At 44.7% G+C, this 18,329-nt stretch overlaps 1 protein-coding gene across 2 annotated transcripts in view; it reads right to left on the bottom strand.

The window, feature by feature from the left end:
- Positions 1–14,565, bottom strand: part of SPINT1 (serine peptidase inhibitor, Kunitz type 1) — a 30,248-nt gene extending 15,683 nt beyond the window's left edge. For both annotated transcript variants that reach the window (XM_053382836.1, XM_053382845.1), the window contains exon 1: positions 13,478–14,565. In XM_053382836.1, the coding sequence (XP_053238811.1) occupies positions 13,478–13,922 (445 nt within the window). In that variant the 5' untranslated portion in view covers positions 13,923–14,565. The remainder of the gene's footprint in view (positions 1–13,477) is intronic.
- Between the last annotated feature and the right edge of the window lie 3,764 nt (positions 14,566–18,329).

The following is an 18,329-nucleotide window of genomic DNA, read 5'->3' as shown; positions in this document are numbered from 1 at the left end:
CTGGAAGATCAATTATAAAAGTCCCCAGCATTTTTCTTCATGTATTTCCCTTACCCCATGAAAAGCAATAGGGGTGGGGCGCTGATCACAAAAATAGCCTGCAGGGAAATGATAACTACCTCCTTCCGCAGTGATATATATATATATATATATATATATATATATATATATATATATATATTACACAGCATTTAAACACAAAACATCCCTCACAAAATAGAAATAGCACATAACAAAACAAAAAAATTACATTCTGAAAGTACTTCTATATAATGTATCTAATTTATTTACAAAAGTATCACTATACCACTTGATGTACCCCCCCCCACTGGACCACAAAGCCCCTTCTTGTATATCGGAAACAGTTACAGTGGGCCTATTTAGGCATTAATTGGTTATTTACATGATATTGTTTGTTTGTTACTATGTAATATCTATTTTGTGTGTGTTTTTATACTGCCTCAGCTCAAATTACTTATTTGTGAAAACCAACCTGCATGATGCAAGAAGTAAGGCAATTGTTAGCTCCCTATAGATCACAGAGGACCCAGGCCCTTTTTATACTCTAGGCAGTATGGTTAGGATCACATCAAAGTCCCCATAGGTTTTTACTAGGCTATCACCATGACAAGTGCACTTACTTGGCATCTGATTACATAAACCGTATGTCTCACAGTGAAGTACTCCTTCCAGAAACATCCCAGAAAGGTTATCTTAGGATGGCTATGGCGCCCACCTGAGACATGTCAGAACCTAGTTCCAGTGATTTACACCTGGGGGAGAAAAAGCCCTGCTAATCTCCACACTAAAACCAGGGCTAGAAAATATATCTATCCAAGCTCTAGATAGGGTGTGTGCTTAAGCAATTGCCTGACGTGGGACGTGATGGTGAGATCTTGTCTCTTTCAGAGCACCACTGCTACATGCCCAGGCTGGAAGCCATCATTCATTTGTATCACTGACATTATTCCTCTGTAGTTCATGCACACTGCACATAGTTGCTCTGGGTGAGCTTTTGGGAACTGTAGCTGGGTCAGTTTCATTTACTGTAGTACTTCAACCTTCCTCCAAGGTGTTTAAAATAAAATTTTATTCTTGCACTGTTAACAGCCCTGACCCCAGGAAGAAGGTGATCTGTTGTGCCAACTCTACCTAGGCCAGGAGGCTGCTCAGGCCAAGCAATTAAAACAGGAAATCTGTTTTTGTTTTCAAATATCTTGAAGGTTCTTTCCTTTTATTGAAATTTGGAAAAAAATAACGATCAATATCAGATATATTTTTATCAAGACTAAAACACTGTTGTTGTTGTTTAGTCGTGTCCGACTCTTCGTGACCCCATGGACCAGAGCACGCCAGGCACTCCTGTCTTCACTAAAACACTAATCTACGGTAAATAAAAACGCAGAGCAGAAACAGAAGAAAGATGAATGGGGTAAAAGAAAAAGAGGGAAATAGAGAGAAATAGAAAACAGAACTTCTGATTCTTTATCTGTCAGCTATTTAGAGAGAATTGTTCAACACATGCACTCCAAGACAACACTCAACAAATCCACCTTTTATAAACTAACATTATCTTCAATCCTCAAACCAAGATATCATAAGTACATTTTCTTTTCCATGCAAAAAACCCATAGAAAGTTTCATATTGTTAGTAAATGTTGACAATGGTTTTTCTCTGATTAAACATGTCAATTTCACTATCTCAGCCAAGTCCAGTAATTCTAACAACCATTCCTCCACTGTAGACAACGATGAATTTTTCCTTCTTTGTGCATGTAAAAGTCTCGATGCTGTGATCATATATTGAAATAAAGTTCCACAGACTTTTTCTAATCATATATCCATAAATCTCAGCAGGCTTGGGACAACCAACATAACCCCAAAACAGCTATGGCTGAGCATGCTTAGTGGCCATGAAATGTTTGCTGTCTGAATATTGGAAGGAAAAAAATATGGGAAACTGGGAGGAGAAGAGTAAATTGGAAAAAAGGGAATTTTGACCAGGAAGGAGGACTCCTGTAGGCCTCATTTATAGCTCAGTTTCAAAACTCCGCAAGCCCTGCTTCATATTGTATTGTGTTGCAGCCATCCCTGGAATCTGCCTCAACAGGACTTGCCTACTTTATTCCAGACAAAAGATTTCACTCAAGGTACACATGAAGAAAAAACAAACAAAACTCACACCAATAAAATTCCTATTTGAAAAGAGAAGACAGATTCTAAAGGTGAGTCTGGTCTTTAAGAGATTAAAGCATTCAAGCCTGAGCCATTCACCTTTATAGAGAAAGACAACAAAGCACACACAAACACACACACACACACACACACACACACACACACTTGGACCTTTGCTCGACCTGGAACTTTTTTTTCCCCCAACACGGAAATTAAATGAACTAAAGGACATATTTGTACTACAGTACAAGCTTAGATCAATATTTTGGTAGTTGTATAAGTCCAGGGAGGAGTGTGTGGAGTCAGTCAGTGGAAATAATAAATGTTATTAGGACCAGTTAATGTCCAAAACACAAAGCAGTTGTTGCTTTTGTAGCAAGAATCAGTTTTATGAAAGAGCCCTGGTTTGAACCCAGAACTATAATTCCCAAGGTTGTGTTGGGGAAAGGATCCAAAACAGTTAGACTGGGTAAAATCTGTAGCCAAGACGCCACTGGCAAACCCCTTTACAGACAAGAACATTTGAACCAGCTTGGTTTTTGCTCTGAGCCGCAGCAATATTCTGAAGTCTCTGCCTTTTGCAGTTCTGCTATCCAAGATCCTTTTAGCTGGAGATTCAAATTGGGCCTTCTCCATCAACATGTACTCTGCCCCTGGAGATGCAGCCTCTTTCAACACCAGATTTTCAACGAAGTCCTTTCTCTCTTTATCATGACCTACACTATACAAAAACTAACCTTGCCTAGATACATAATCCTGGTCTAACTTCCTTTATCTGCGAACTTTGATTCATTTGCCTATCATAAACACAGATCAAAGTTCAGCATCATCCAGTTGTTCGTACTTTCTTTAGCACTGTATACATGACAAATACCTTCTGACTCTAAGCACTGCAACTCTGTTTAGTCTGTACCACTTTGGATTTTCAGGGGTTTCGCTTGCCTTGTTTTAAGGCAAACAGTATCATATTCTCTTCAGCAAGTCCAAAGAAATTCAGCGGCCGCACGACACTGAGGGGTTTTTTTTGACTGCTGTGAAAGTGATGTTGCCCAGTATGAGTTCTGTGCCATCACAATGAGTGGCTTTAAGCTTTCCTGCAAAAACACTGGCAAAGGTATCAGAACACTTCATATTAATCTAAAGCAGCAGCCAACTATGTCACGGTGAGTGTTAGGGCTGGGCGATATCAGCTTTGCAGCATCGCAGTATATCACCAGCCAAACGTCGTGGTCTGGCGATATACCGCGATATTGAACAAACAAGTTGCACTGGCTGCGAGGCACCGGGTGAAATTGCCACAGCTCTCACCGCAGGAGCTGAGGCAGTTTCACCCTGGCACCTAGCGGGCTGGGACAAGGCAGCTTGTTTGTACAGCTCAGCTGGGGCATGGGAGGGCTCCCCATCCCCAGTGCTCCCCCAGCTTGCAGATGAGCGGGGAGAGCAGTGGGGATCCCTTGCCTGGAGCCAGTGCCAGGCTGGGGGACTCTGAGAGGAGCAGCAACCGCACACTCCTCAGCTGAGCAGTGGGGGGAACAAGCTGTATGGGCACTTCGCCGGCGTAGCTTTTTCCTCCCTCTGCACAGTATGAGGGTAGAGCAGGGGTCAGCAACCTAAGGCCCATGGGCCACAAGCGGCCCATGGGGGTCGTTTAACCAGCCCATGGACCCCCGCTGCCCGCTCGGGGAAGCCCGCTTTCTGCTTGGTCAGCTTCTGTGCGCCGTGCTAAACTGGCACGGAGCAGAGCAGGGACCGCCTTCCGTGATGCTGGTCGGCTTCCCATTGGCTGCAGGAAGCTCCTGCAGCCAATGGGAAGCTGTGCACGCCTCCTCCGGCCCAGGAGAAGCACCGGAAATAGCATTTGTGCATGTGTGCAACCACACACACACTCTGGCCCACTGCGGCGTCTGTGGGACTGTGAACCGGCCCAAGCCACAAAAACTTTGCCAACCCCTGGGGTAGAGCAACACTCGCTAGAGGAAGTCACTCACTCACCACTCAGGAGTGGTGGTGGTTTTACCAGCGATATACTGGTGAGTGAAGCAGACATCGCCGTCTGCTCCTCATACTGGTCCTGGGCTATACAGTGGTACCTCGGGTTAAGAACTTAATTCATTCTGGAGGTCCATTCTTAACCTGAAACTGTTCTTAACCTGAAGCACCACTTTAGCTAATGGGGCCTCCGCTGCGCCGCTGCTGCATGATTTCTGTTCTCATCCTGAAGCAAAGTTCTTAACCCGAGGTACTGTTTCTGGGTTAGCGGAGTCTGTAATCTGAAGCATATGTAACCTGAAGCGTATGTAACCCAAGGTACCACTGTATATTGATATATCGCCCAGGCCTAGCGAGTGTTGCTAAATCAGAATTAAATCCAGACCAATCCAGGATTCACACTTTTGTCCAGCAACATTCACACTTGCTACTAACGGGTGCAAGCAATCAAAAGGAAAGAGGAATTTCTGCGTCCCACCATTTATTCTTCTGGTAAATGTGAAGGGGCTAAAGTACTTTACAACAACCCTGCAAGGTAGGTTAGGCTGGATGGCAAAGTCTGTTGGGAAAACACGGCAAATTGCTGGGCTCCACTGCAAAAACACCTTGGAAGGAAATCCCCATCTCTCTCAATAAAAGCCACTTCCCTGCGTGCAAGTGCCTAGGATAAAAGTCCAAAAGTCACCAGCAGTTGCTTCTGGGGTGGTGACAGTTCTGGAGACACTTCTTCCCACCCAATAAACTGAAAAACTGGAGGCAGGCTGCGTTTGCAAGTATTTCGCAGTATTAGGAGAAGTTGCTGTTCTAAACATAGGCAAAAGTTTGAGGAGGTTATTATTCCACTCCCACTGAACTGGTTTGCCTAGACCCAGAATAAACCTATGAAGTCATAACTTAAATAGCAGGCTCTAGATTGTTGCCAGTAAACATCTTTAGGTCCTGCCCTTCCACATAAGGAAAACACAGGATTCCCATTTTATGGAGAAAACAGAACGAGCACAGCAGCATCACTAAAGAGTCAAACAGCAGGCACCCAAGAATACAGTTTATGATTAACAGCATTATTCCTTAATTCTTAGCAGCCAAAACAATCCTTAACAAAAACAATCCTTAACAGCCAAAACAAGTGGCAAGAGCTGAGGGGGCGCCAGAATTGCTCAAGAATTACAAACAAGGAGAAGAGTCTTTGGCATATTATTCCATCTAAAGATTCCAGACAAAATGCTTTTATTTCTATTCTTGCTCAGCTTCAGCACAATCATGTATCATCTTCTTTTGACTTTTTTTTTAAAGCGGTCAGCAAACAAGTACTCAAATACCCATCTATTCCTAAAAGCAGTTTTCTCATTTGAGCAGAAAGTGTTTAGGCACATAGAATCATAGATTCGTAGAGTTGGAAGGGACCCTGAGGATCATCTAGTCCAACCCTCTACAATGCAGGAATATGCAGTTGTCCCATACGGGGACCAAACATGCAACCTTGCCATTATCAGCACCATGCTCTAACTACCAACTGAGCTAATGCCTCCCCCCCTTTTTTTTCACCCCAGAGCTGTTTTTGCACATCTGAGCGTATATTCCATTTTTATTCTGGTATGTAAAATCTTATGTGTGCTGATCAAAATAATCATCATAGATCTTTCACCTGGACCACAAGAGAGGGAAGAAGGCTAATCTCAGTGAAGGAAGCAAATCTATTTCAGTAGGGAAGGGGAGCCTATGGGCTTTCCAGAGGATGTTGGATTCCAACTCCCATCAGCCCCAGCCAGAATGGTGATGAAGTATGAAGGGAGTTCTAGTCCAACCATCTCTGGAGGGGCCACAGGTTCCTCACTCTGTTCTGTGGGATGGAACAGAGCTTCTACAGAAATTAACAGGCCACCCATGTGAGCCGAGGCACATCTTGAGCTTGGGCTGTTGGATAAGGAAGAGCATGGCAATGTTACGTTGCAACCTCCATTGTGTTTGCTGTGGTTGCATTTGACAGCTAACAAATAAAAACCAATGTGACCGTATTGGCAGTGCTTGGGGAGCTGATCATCACGAGGCTGTACAAGAGGGTGAAGGTTGCCACCATAACTGGGCAAGGCTCTGGAGAAATCATACTGGAATTATACTGGACATACCAGTTGGGGCATCTGGCCTACAGGATGACAAAGAGGAAGTAGCATGGCCCAACTGCCCATCCTTATTTTGACATTATGGAATTTGCCCATTATTACCTTAATGTTTCGTCCAGACTAACACTTTGGGAAGTGGCATGTACCAATTCTTAGAAATTATCTCTAAGGTACTCTTTAGGGCTCCAAATGCTTTGCAGTCATGATCAGATTTATCCTAGCAGCAGCCCTGTTCCCATTTTATTGATGGGGAACTGAGGATGCAAGAAAGGAACCCTGCCCCGATGCATTTCTGAAGTCAGCTCCCACAGGTCTAAATCCAACCCAGCACAGAGGAGAGGACCTGTGGTCCTCCAGATGTTGGACACCAGCCCCCATAACCAGCAGCAGCCAACATGGCCAATGGTCATGGATGATGACTATTGCAGTCCAGCAGCATCTAGAGAGCTGGTTTCCATCCCTACTATGGGAGCACAGTTGTCTTCTTTTTTGGCAATCACTCGTAGCCAAGTAAGATTGTCTTCCATAAACACGGTTTTAACAGTGAGTCCGTAAATGACTGTGGAGGCCAATTCTGGACTCACACGTCCTTCCACAGTGGGGATTTTGGTTCCCTGCAACATGACCAATGGTCATGGATGGTGACTATTGCAGTCCAGCAGCATCTAGAGGGCTACAGGTTTCCATCCCTGCTCTAGGAGCACAGTACCATCTGGAGAACACATAAAAACAGAATCGTAGAGTTGGAAGGGACCCAAGCGTCATCTAGTCCAACCCCCTGAAATACAGCAATCTCTTGGCCAATGTGGGGCTTGAACCCATGATTCTGGGATTATGAGTCTCATGCTCTACTGACTGAGCTATCCTTCAGGTCATGCTTCATTTACATTCTGGCCTAGCCTCCTCCATTACCCATGTAGCTTATTTACTACTGCAATTCTGATCGTTAGATTGCTCTTTGGGCCAATAATGTGAGAGCTAGGCACACATTACTTATGCACTGCATGCTGCAGGGGTGCAAAGCTGCTAAACCAGTGTTTCTCAAACTGGGGTCTCCAGCTGTTGTTGGACTACAACTCCCATCATCCTTGACCACTGGCCCTGCTAGCTAGGGATTATGGGAATTGGAAACTATGGAGACCCAAGTTTGAGAAACACTGTATTAAACTGTATCATTTGAACAGTCAACTCTCCTACATTTTTGCTGCCCCCTCTCCCTTTTTGACTCTACAGATCCCTTCACATTTACAATAACCTAAACACATCCAGAGAAAAAGCTTGGAGAACTGATCAAGCGGAGTGGACAACATGTATATCTGACCTGTTCCTCTTGAGACTGCATGCAGGGTTCACTATGACCGGGATGCTATTCTACACATTCTCCGTTGTTCCTTACTCTTTGGGTGGGGTCATATGCATTGCCTAAGTCAGACAACCACACAGCCTTGCCTGCCAAAACTAAGTTTTAATGATATGCACAGACTGGAGGCAAACTTCTGTGTTTTGTCTCTTACATTCCCTCCAGCGCAGCAGAGGTCTCAGGCAGATCATGGAGAGAAAGTGACGTAAACGAAAAAGTATCTGCCAGGTAGGTAAGTCACCTCACTGCTCAGGGGCTTTGTTAATCCGGTCTCCTAGAAACACACCTATAGTAACCTCACTCTTCCCGGGCACCCAACGGAAATGATGCACTCACTCGTCCTGTTCAAACAAGCCTTCCATTCCCCACGGGATTCCCCACCTCCTGACCTAGTTCATATGTCATAGCTACAGAATACATTTGTTTTCTGGCTCAGATCCCACCACCATTCCTTGTCAGCGGCTTCAATTGTATTTCATTTTCAAATATCTCAATCCCACAAATCAGCCCCCAGCAAACATAAACATGTGGAGATTTTTAAAGCCACACACAAAAACAAAGCAGGAAAGAAGCAAATTAAAGCTGGAGTAGACAAAAGAATAAGCGTTTAGCTTATCTCCAAAAGCCCATCTGGATAGAATTTACAATCCTGGGTCAAAATGAAGAACAGGCACCAAGCAAACCTTCCCGGAAAGGCATTCCATAACCTGGAGAGACCAGCAAGCGTCTATAAGTCATTCAGAGAAGGCGCCTCAGAATATGCCCTCAACACAAGGGGAAGTTTATACAGGAGAAAGCCAAATTGGTATTACTGTGTACAGTCTCCAACTCATTCAATTTTTGTGAGCTAGTTTATTGTTCACCAATCTTCCCATCTCCTGGCTTGAAACAGTTTTTCAGCTCCCTTATAATAATTGGGTGGTGGAGGTTAAGCTTCAATAACGTCAAACTTTTTCCTAACACACACACGTTTCAGCATACTGACAGGGTCTATTTACACAAACATCTACATTCCTTACTTTTTTTGGAACTGCCCCCACTAACAAATAAAGCATTAACTTTGCTTTGGTTACTATTGAGAAATTCTGCAGCAATTTGGACAGGGAAATGTGTAATGAGTGCAGGGCAAATTGCTCTCACAGCCTTCAAAACCATCCATGCCCATGTATTTGCCATGCCTAGCATAAAGTATAAAAAGTAGGAAACTAGTGTTTTCATATACTGTGTATATATCATCCACTACAACAGCTACATTTTAAAAAAAATGTGGTGGATTGTTCAGGAACATCAGAAGAGTGTGCTGGATCAGGCCCACCTAGTCCGACATCCTGTTCTCACAGCAGATAACAAGATGCCTATGAAAAGCCCACAAACAAGACCTGTTATTGATGGCATCATGCACACACAACAAAATCTTTCAAATATACCCGACATCACTATCATGTTATCCTCCTCTTTCCAGTAACAGAAAAGCATGAAACATTCCGAACAGAAGAGGAAGCAAAAATAAAAGGTCTTCCTAGCTGTGCCAAGACCTCCTTTTTTAATGTTTTATTTATGCTTTTACAGTAAATTGGAACATCCAACTGGTAAATTGGAGCTGAGACCTCCTATACAAACATAGGAAGTTGCCTTACATCAGATCAAACCTCCTTTGATCACCTCCTTGCTATATACCAGTATTTAAAGACGGAGCTGTTCCACCAGGCCTTTGGGCAGGATGCAGTTTGACTTACTTTCCTTTGTATAAAACAAGCCCAAAAGAGGCCCCCAGGTCCTTGTAAGATCAGTGGAAACAGTTGGTCCTGGCAAGTACTCAATTCCAACCTGATAATTGCCACCTGCCCAGATTTTAACTTGTCTGAATTAATTTTAAGATGTATTTTAATTAACTGATGTCTGTTTTTATGTATATTGTCTTGTTTTTATTATGTTAGCCGCTCTGAGCCCGGCCTCGGCCAGGATACAAATAAAATATTATTATTATTATTATTATTATTATTATTATTATTATTATTATTACACTGTTATGCCACTTTAACACTCATGGGGAATCCTGGGAACTATAGTTCTGTGTGGGTCAGCACCCAAAACAAACGACAGTCCCCAGGATTCTCCATGACTGTCAAAATAATATAACAGTGCTTTAAATGTATGTTGTGGATGCGACCTTTGGCAGTGGCTCTCCAGAGCTTCATGCAGAGGGTTTCTCACACCACCTGCTGCCTGAGCCTTTTTAAACTCAAGATGCCAGGAAGCTGCAGTTCCACCTCCAAATACAGGACCTTGCACCATATTCTTCTCCTCCATTAAAGCATTCCTGGTTCAGCATGAGGCAATTAGGTTCCAGGAAGGCTCAGACCTAATCCCCATAAGACTCCTTGCCCTAGGTTTAGATTTCTTTGAAGACTTTGATACTTCTGTTGCCAGGCCGCAAATAGTTAGAGAACAGAAATGGAAAAAATGCTTCATGGAAGGCACATCTTTCCGTGCAATTAAATGCTTAAAGCGGCACTTTTAAAACATTTGGACCCGCAAAGATATTTTGATAGGTGCACAATGAGCTTTTACTCAAAGCTCTCTTAGGTAATCCAAGATCTGAAACTCCCGTTTCTCTCCCACAAGTCTCTGGACATTCAGGAGTCAAAGCACATTTAGGCCAAAGGAAAAAATTATAGACTATGGGTATGGAGTGGTATATCACATTCCCTTGACCCTTCAGCATTGTATCTGCACATGACCCGAGTAAGGTCTGGGGTTGTGCGTATTCAAAATGTTCCCTATGGCCTGGCACCGTGCTTCTGTCCCCAGTGAAATGTGGTAGAATCCCTTTTTACAGACTACTAAAGTAGTCCAGGACTTTGCATGCCATTTCAATGACTGTGCATGCGCTGTTCTTATTTGTTGATATACTCCTTAATATTCCCCCAGAAGTTCATGTCTGCAGTCAACGGGGCTAAAAGGTTTATCACTACAACAAGGAACCTGAGTAGGGATTAGAAACAAAGTTTCCCTGGTCCAAATCCTGCACAAGTCCAAGTCATGTCCTCATTGGGAATGTCCAACCAGTCATGACACAGGGCATTCCTACAGCCTTGACTGAGTGTAAGAAGTACAGCATCACATCATGGGTAGTTGCAGGGGAAATATTCTTGTTGGGTAAGTCAGAGATTTTCAACCTTTTTGAATCCACGGCTCCCTTAAGCAACTACCTTCTTTCTGCGGCACCCCTGTGGGGCTCAGGAGCCCAGTTAGGTCACCCCGTGCCCACAGAGCTGGCAGCCTCTCACCCCTTTTCGAACATCCTCCTCTGTGGAGTGTTCCCTCGGCCTCCTCTCCTCCTGCTGCCGCCATTCTTGCTGCCCCCCACCCTACCCCAAAGAGAGGTGTCTTCCAGAGGCACCATTCACCTGCAGAGCTTATAGCCAGGCCTGCTGCAATAAACAGCTGTGCAAGCCTTTGGGAGGCAGAGACATGAGAGGGCATCAAAGGGAGGGAGGGAAAGAGGGATAGAGGCTAGTGTTGCCTGTGGCACCCCGACCATCATTCAAGGCACCCCAGGGTGCCACGGCACACTGGCTGAAAACCACTGGGGTAAGTGATAGTCAATCTGGTATGCAGGCTGGTTAGTTAGTGACAACTGATAAAATTACATCACTGACTACATCCAGGAGTTGCCCATAACACAACCTGAAGCTAATCACAACAACTATAGATGCATTGTTGTGGAATGGGATGTAGTTTCCTAGGCACGCAAGGCAATAGAGGAATCAAATAGTACAAGCAGATCATCTTTACTTGTAAATCTGGCAATACTCACCTGCATGCCTAATACTGCATTGTTTGTGAGTTTGGGGGCAGGAGCTATTTGCAGGAATGTTTATAAGATCAGTAACATTCAAATGGTATGTGCTTGACCAATGATGATCAGATACATTTGTGCAAATTTACTGTCTCGAGTAATAATGATAAATCACAGATGCAAATTTTGAAGCAAGCTATAAAATGAATTTTTAAAGACTCAAGTTACTAAAAAATTGAACAAGGCACTCTTTGCTAGAGTTAGTATGCAACCAAAGGCCACCTTGTCTGCAAAGTACTATAAAATATAACATATTTAGTGGGTGGAAAATGCAATCACCCTGAAACAAAAGCCCAGTCTTGAGGAAGGATACACAGGCAGCACACAAATAATGGGCAGCACATGTACATTTGCAGTGTTAGAGATCAACATGTGCAGAAAGGCCTTTAGTGGCATTTCCCCATGAGTTTACCATTCTTTTTGTTAAAGGGCTACTCTGCGTCATAATCCATGTTGCATGGGGATGTGGGATAGATGTTTTACACAGTCACAATTTGCATATGCACACAAGAAGCCATAATATGGAAAAGTTCCATAGTTAAAGTAAACTGGAACATTCCTGTAATATTGCACTTTTCCAGGAAAAGGTACAGAACTATGTTATTGATGAAGAGCCTCACTGCCTGCCACTCCTCATATTAGTTTTGTTAGAAACTGCTGCATGTATTTTGAAAGATCTTTATGTAGCCATTCTACTGGAAGGCTGCCATTATAGAGAAGCAATAACAACAAACTACAGACCCTTGCCCTTCACCCCTATAACACGTCCAGTGGTAAATTATTCAGCCAGGATCACACAGTGAAAAGGCTGAAAGTTCTTAAGCTTTCATTCACACATTCCAGTTGTGCAGCATAATCTGAGCATTTTTTTCTCACAATTAAATCCCACTAAATTCAATGGGATTTACACCCTGGTGGGTTTTTCCAATGAGATTTCCTCCCTGTGCTTAGATTTCAGCCTTTGTAATATATGTACTTTCCCTTCCTCCTGTTAAAGATTCTGGATTTATGAATTTTCAAAACAATGCTTGGCCAGAGTGTCTCTCACAAAAGCATATTAACTTTTTCCAGATCAGACCAAGGTCAACTGGTTCCACTGTTCAGTTTCCAGGGGCAGCAGATGCCTCTGGTTACTCATGATCAAGGCGTGAAGGTGGTCGCTTTCTCCTGCCATTTGTGCCCAAGAGGTATAAACTGCTCCTGGACATGGGGACTCAACTCAGTAGTTAAAACTGCTTTGATAGACCTACACTCCATTCACTTGCCTAATCCATGCGTGTCCAATGTAGCACCTCTTGGCACACATGCACCCTTGACACCCACAGGGTGCCTGCTCCTCCCACTGCAGAAATTAGGCTTGAAGGAAGCATTTAGCTGTAGCCAACTGAACAGGTTGTGGTGTGTACTTGGTTGTGAGGGTGGCAGCAGTTGTATAAACATATTAAACTTAAAGAGCAAAAAAGAAAGAAACCTGGGTTCGCTTCTACATACTTTCATCCTTAATTCAGACTTTGCGATATATCGGTATATTGCAATGCTCAGCTGGTAATATATCACAATGTTGAAAACTAGACATCACCCTGTCCTACAGGGAACTGCAGTTTGTGCTGAGAACTGAACCCGAGGGGGTGAACTACAGTTCCCAGGATTTGGGGGGGGGGGTATTGTGTGTGTTGTGTTACCTACCACATTTCCTCCAGTTTGTGAATAAACTCAAGGCCCCTAAATGTTGGCGACGCCTGGTCTAATCCTTTTTTCAAAAACCAGCTCCTAACTCCAGTAGAAGTCCTACTTTTCCTTGCCAGCCCTGACCCGCCTACCAGTCAGCTTTGTTTGGGTCTCTCTGGAATTCTACTATTTTTTGGGGGGTGGGAAAAATAATACTTCTCTCCAGTCCACAGTAGGGCAAATCTGGACACGTCCCACAAGACACCCCAACCACAACACACACACACACACACATCTCCTTACCCCGATGGCCTTTCCCCCGCATGGCCACATAGGCCTCGTACACGTCCTTCTTGACATAGTTGAGGAAGCCATCCTTCCGGGCAAACTTGCAGACGAAGGCCTGCTCGTAGAGGCAGTCGAGGAGGAAGCAGCTGTGGATGCCGTCTTCCTCGTCCCCCCCGGCGACCTTCTCCACCAGGGCCAGGTTGCACTGCGGGTGCTTGCAGCAGGCCCGCACGCAGTCGCGGCCCCTCTCCACCGACGGCGAGGACAGGAAGGTGGCTCCGTTTTCCACCGAGGCGTCCGTGTCCAGGACGAACTCGGGCAAGCCGGCCGTGAAATGGGCCTGGCACCTGTCTCCGAAGGACTCTCCTTCCGCCGCCTCTTCCTGCCCGACGGCTACCAAGGCAGCCGCGACGAGCTGAAGCAGCAGCCCAGCCTGGACGTGAATCCGACGGGGGAGCATCGTGACGCAGGCGGAGCCCCTTCTGCCGCGCAGGCGGTGGATCTCCGCAGCCGAGCAAGGGCGGCGCGCTTCGAGGAGCGGAAAGCAGGCAAAGCGCAGACGGGCTCGCCAAGGAGAGTCGACTGCGCCGTCGACTAGGAAAGCTGAAAGGGAGTAGTTTCCCCTCCCGTCTACTTGTGGCTCTTTAGCCCAAAGAGCATTTCTTTAAACAACTTTCCCCCCCAGATTTTTTCTTTTTTAAACTCTGGCTCGCCTGTTCCCAAAAAGTCCAACTGCCGATGCGCGACGGCGACTCTTCCTTTCGGTTCCTCCTCGGAGAAATTGCGGGCGGCGGGCGCGTGTCCGGGGATCGGAAGAGTGAGGCTTCCTGGGCGCCGTCCCTTCGGTTTTGTGCGACGACTTCCTCCCTCGGACCTCTGCGATCTGTTTCCCTTTTCGGGTTTTTTTTCACTACCTGCCGACTGGTTTCAGGTGAAACTGACTCACGGGCTACGCTGCAGCCCAAGAGGGGTGTTTCCCTTCCGCGGATCTCCGATTAACTCCTTCCCCGCCGCCTGAACTTCAAGGTGCGCCTTTTAGCAAGAGCTCAGGGAGAGACAAAAGACTCCAGGTGACAGGAAGTGAAATTCAACGCCTGGACACCCAGCCCTTCCTATTTACTTTGAGCAGGCAAGAGGGAAGGGAAAGGGGAGGATGCTTAGAGGCGCGCCTTTCCCCCCAGCCGCCTCCTGTGAAAGGGAAGAGGACGGGCAGATCTGAAAGTATTTGGAAGCCCTTTCAGGCCAGGGGGAGAAGGTGAAATGGAAATACTGCCCATTTCTTAGTGCCCGCTTTTCCCTGTGGAAAACGCCAGGCGAAAACGGCAGCCTTTGGCTGATTGACAACCGATGTTCTAGGAAAGGGATTATGGGTTTGTTGTTCTTAATTTTATAATATATATTTTATATTGTATTTTTATGTTGTGAACCTCCCTGAAATATATCGATGAGGGGTGGGATACAATCAAAAATAAAAATAAGATGTTCCAACTGTGGTTCCCTCCCCCATTGATTTCAAATCTAAACATGACTTACATGGGGCATTTCATCTGTGAATCTTCAAATATCCCCACACAGTGAAATGTGTGACATTGAGCAAACATATTTATTATTTATTTACTTATTATCTGCCAAGGAGCTTTAGGAGGCGTACATGATTCTCTCCCATCATGTACCTCACAACAACCCTATGAGGTAGGTTTGGCTGAGAGACTATGATGGGCCCTACGTCACCCAGTGAGCTTCAGGGCTGAGTGGGGATTTGAACTCTGATCTCCTGGATCCTAGTCCAGCATTCAAACCACTGCACCACACTGGTTGTACTGCACAATATTATACACTGTATAATTATTTATTTTGTCTAGTTATGTAATACATTTTTAAAACAAACAAATTTAATTAAAGATTTTCTTAGGTTACAAAAGTATGTGCATGGTCTCTTTTTTTCCAGGTCTTGATGTCTTTTCTACAGATCAGTTACATTCAATGTGAGACTGGGAGAGGCTCCCCGCTCACCCAGCAATATACCAGAAATAGTGCCACTGTACAATCCAAATTAACAACCCAAATCCTGAGCATAGAGGTGCCTAAAAGCTTTCCATAATAGCACGTCAGATATGTTTCCCTGGGGAGGGCTGTAATTCCTTTTTCTAAAAAGAAAGAAAGAAAAAAAAGCAAGATCACATGAAAAGCATATTATTTGTTCCATGTATAAATCCTTTAAGGAGCTAGATGTGTGCTGCAGACCAGCGGACATCAGATCAGACATGAGGAATCTTCGTCCCAACAGATGTTGCTGAACTACAAAACCCATCAGCTCCAGTGGCCAGGCATGATGGGAGTTGTAGTCCAGCAACATCCAAAAAGGCAAAGGTTCGTCACACCTGCCTTATCCTTCTCTTTGCTCTGATAAAGTCAACTTTGGATCATGTCTGTGATTCAGAAAGGCGGGTGGGGAGAATAAAATTCCCCCTGCCTCTTCATCTGTAGGGCCTGCCCTGCTGAAGTATGGGAAAACCCCTAGATTCATTGCCAACATAACTAAACTGTAGGTTCACATTCAGAGTCAGAATTCCATTGAACAGCATTTGGAGTGAGTCAACAGAGGGGGAGGGGGCTCTTGTCCTCATGTCCTGTTTCTATGGGCTTTCCAAGGGCATCTGGTTAGCTACTGCAAGAAACAGAATCCTAGACTAGATGAAACTTATCTTGATCCAGTTTTTTTGATGCTGGGAGACCAAAGCTCGCTTTTCTCTCCGTTGCTTTAGCTTAACAATGGGAAGAATCAGAGTTGATGCATCCTAGCAGGTGGGAGCCTGCAAGGCAGATATGAGCCACCCTGGCAAAACCTTCCATCCTCTGCCATGCACTGCCATGCTACTTGGCGCTCCCCACCCTCAGCTGAATGGCAGTGTGGTAGCAGGAGAATTGCAGTCCCCAGATTGTGAGTGTGATGCAGCAGAAGATTCAAGGCATTGCCCATCCCCTTACCAATAACCCCAGGCTCTTATAACAGGAAAATGATGTCAACAGTTTCTGCAGATTTTGTCTCGAGACGTTATTTGGATTCGATGTAGAAGTGATTTAAAACAAAGCAAAACTGCACAGTTTGGCTGGTTGAAAGTGATGAAGGACACTTCTGCATTATGCTTCCTCAATAGCTGCCACAGTGCTTATTTCCCCTCCTTCCACCTACCAAAAAAAGAAAAGTAAATTGAAGAACCTCTTAAAAACCACTTTAGGATGGTCACATAAAAATCAACATTGTTTGAAAAGTCAGGGAAGAGAAGACTCTGGCTTTTGTCACCCGTCAAGCAGCCTATGTACAAAGGGTGATTTAAAGGGGTACCTGGGTAGCGTGTGGCGTTGTGGTTTAAACCAATGAGCCTCTTGGGCTTGCCAGTTATTTTTTCCTGCCCTTAACCCTGAGGTCCCAGCAATGGGTTATAACAATTAAAGCACAATGTTAAAAGCTGTTTGCAACAACTTACAATCACAGAAATAAGCTGGGTCCTAAAAATATACATCCCAAAGGTCAAAAGACAAGACAAAGAGGGGCATCTTCAGCATTCACTGTGAGTTGTATGACGAAGGTGGCAGATGCACCTTTGTGGGGAGGGAATTTTGCGGCCTAAGTCTAGCCATGGAGAATGTTCTCTTCTGGAGCAGCACCACCCTGAGTTTCTGAGGCTGGTGGAACAACCAAAAGGGCCCCCTCTGCAGATCTGAACACCTGAGAAGGACTATGTGGTAGGAGGGGGTCTTTCAGATATTTAGGGCCTGGGTCATTTAAACACTAATGTGAGCACCTTGAATTGGGCACGAGACAGCTGCCAATCTCTTTCGGTACATAATAGGCGAAACCTTACAGGTGAAACTTTACCTCAGCATCAAGATCTAGTAATGCAGAGGAGGCCTGTTACATTTGAATCTCTGCTTCTTGTGAAGTTGTTAGTGTCACTGGAGCCCTGCCAGAAAAGGGTGGTTACCTATTCAGAAGAACCACTACGTATTGCTTTCCAATGCCAGAATGTGTGAAAACAGGAATGACTGTGTCTTTTATTTTTCCTACTGCAGCTAGGTCAACCACTACACAATTAGCCTTAATAAGGATAAGGAGAAAGGTTGCATTTTATTAACACTCTTCCGTGAGAGGGCAGGAACAAAACCCATTTTGAATAAATCTGCTACACAGTAACCTTCTGAGAAAATACCAGAGTATTTCGATTATTGGAGTAATCGTCTTTGCTTACCTTCCTCCAACAACAACCATTTCCAAATTCACAAGGCCAGTAAAATCTATTTGTCTCCCTGCTCTAATGTGGCCTGTGGCCCTCTAGATACTATAGGACTCCCACTCCCAGCAGCCCCCAACAGCATAGTCAATGGTCAGAGTCATAGATGATGGGAGTTCTAGTCCAGCAACAGGATATCCTGCACAAATGGATACTCAGAAATCTCTGTCAAGCTTGTCAGCAGTTAAAGACATGTGCAGGCAAACATTCATGCGTGTGTAATATTTGCATGCCTGTATTTTATTTAAACATGCCTTTTATTCTAGTAGAACAATGTACTAAGAACCACCAAACATAAATCAAAAGATTAATTGCTAACTCAGCCTTGTATTTATTAGCTCACCTGGTTGACATAGGTGACAAGGAATTCCATGCCGGTGAGTGAGCAGGCTGGTAAACTAGGGACCTATTTTCTCCATCCTTCCTCTGCCAGCCTTCCACATTGCTATGCTACCTAGCTATGGGGCCATGCGAGAGAGCACCTCCTCTTCCTCCTCTGTTCCAAGCATGGAAACATAGTGGGCTGGTGGGGGAAAGTTTTTGCAAACAGTTGCATGGCGATGTTTTAACTGAGA

Source organism: Podarcis raffonei, chromosome 1, assembly GCF_027172205.1.
Source record: "Podarcis raffonei isolate rPodRaf1 chromosome 1, rPodRaf1.pri, whole genome shotgun sequence".
NCBI classification, from domain to species: Eukaryota; Metazoa; Chordata; class Lepidosauria; order Squamata; family Lacertidae; genus Podarcis; species Podarcis raffonei.
The sequence above is the reverse complement of the archived record's forward strand: the minus strand, read 5'-3'. Positions and strand labels throughout refer to the sequence as shown.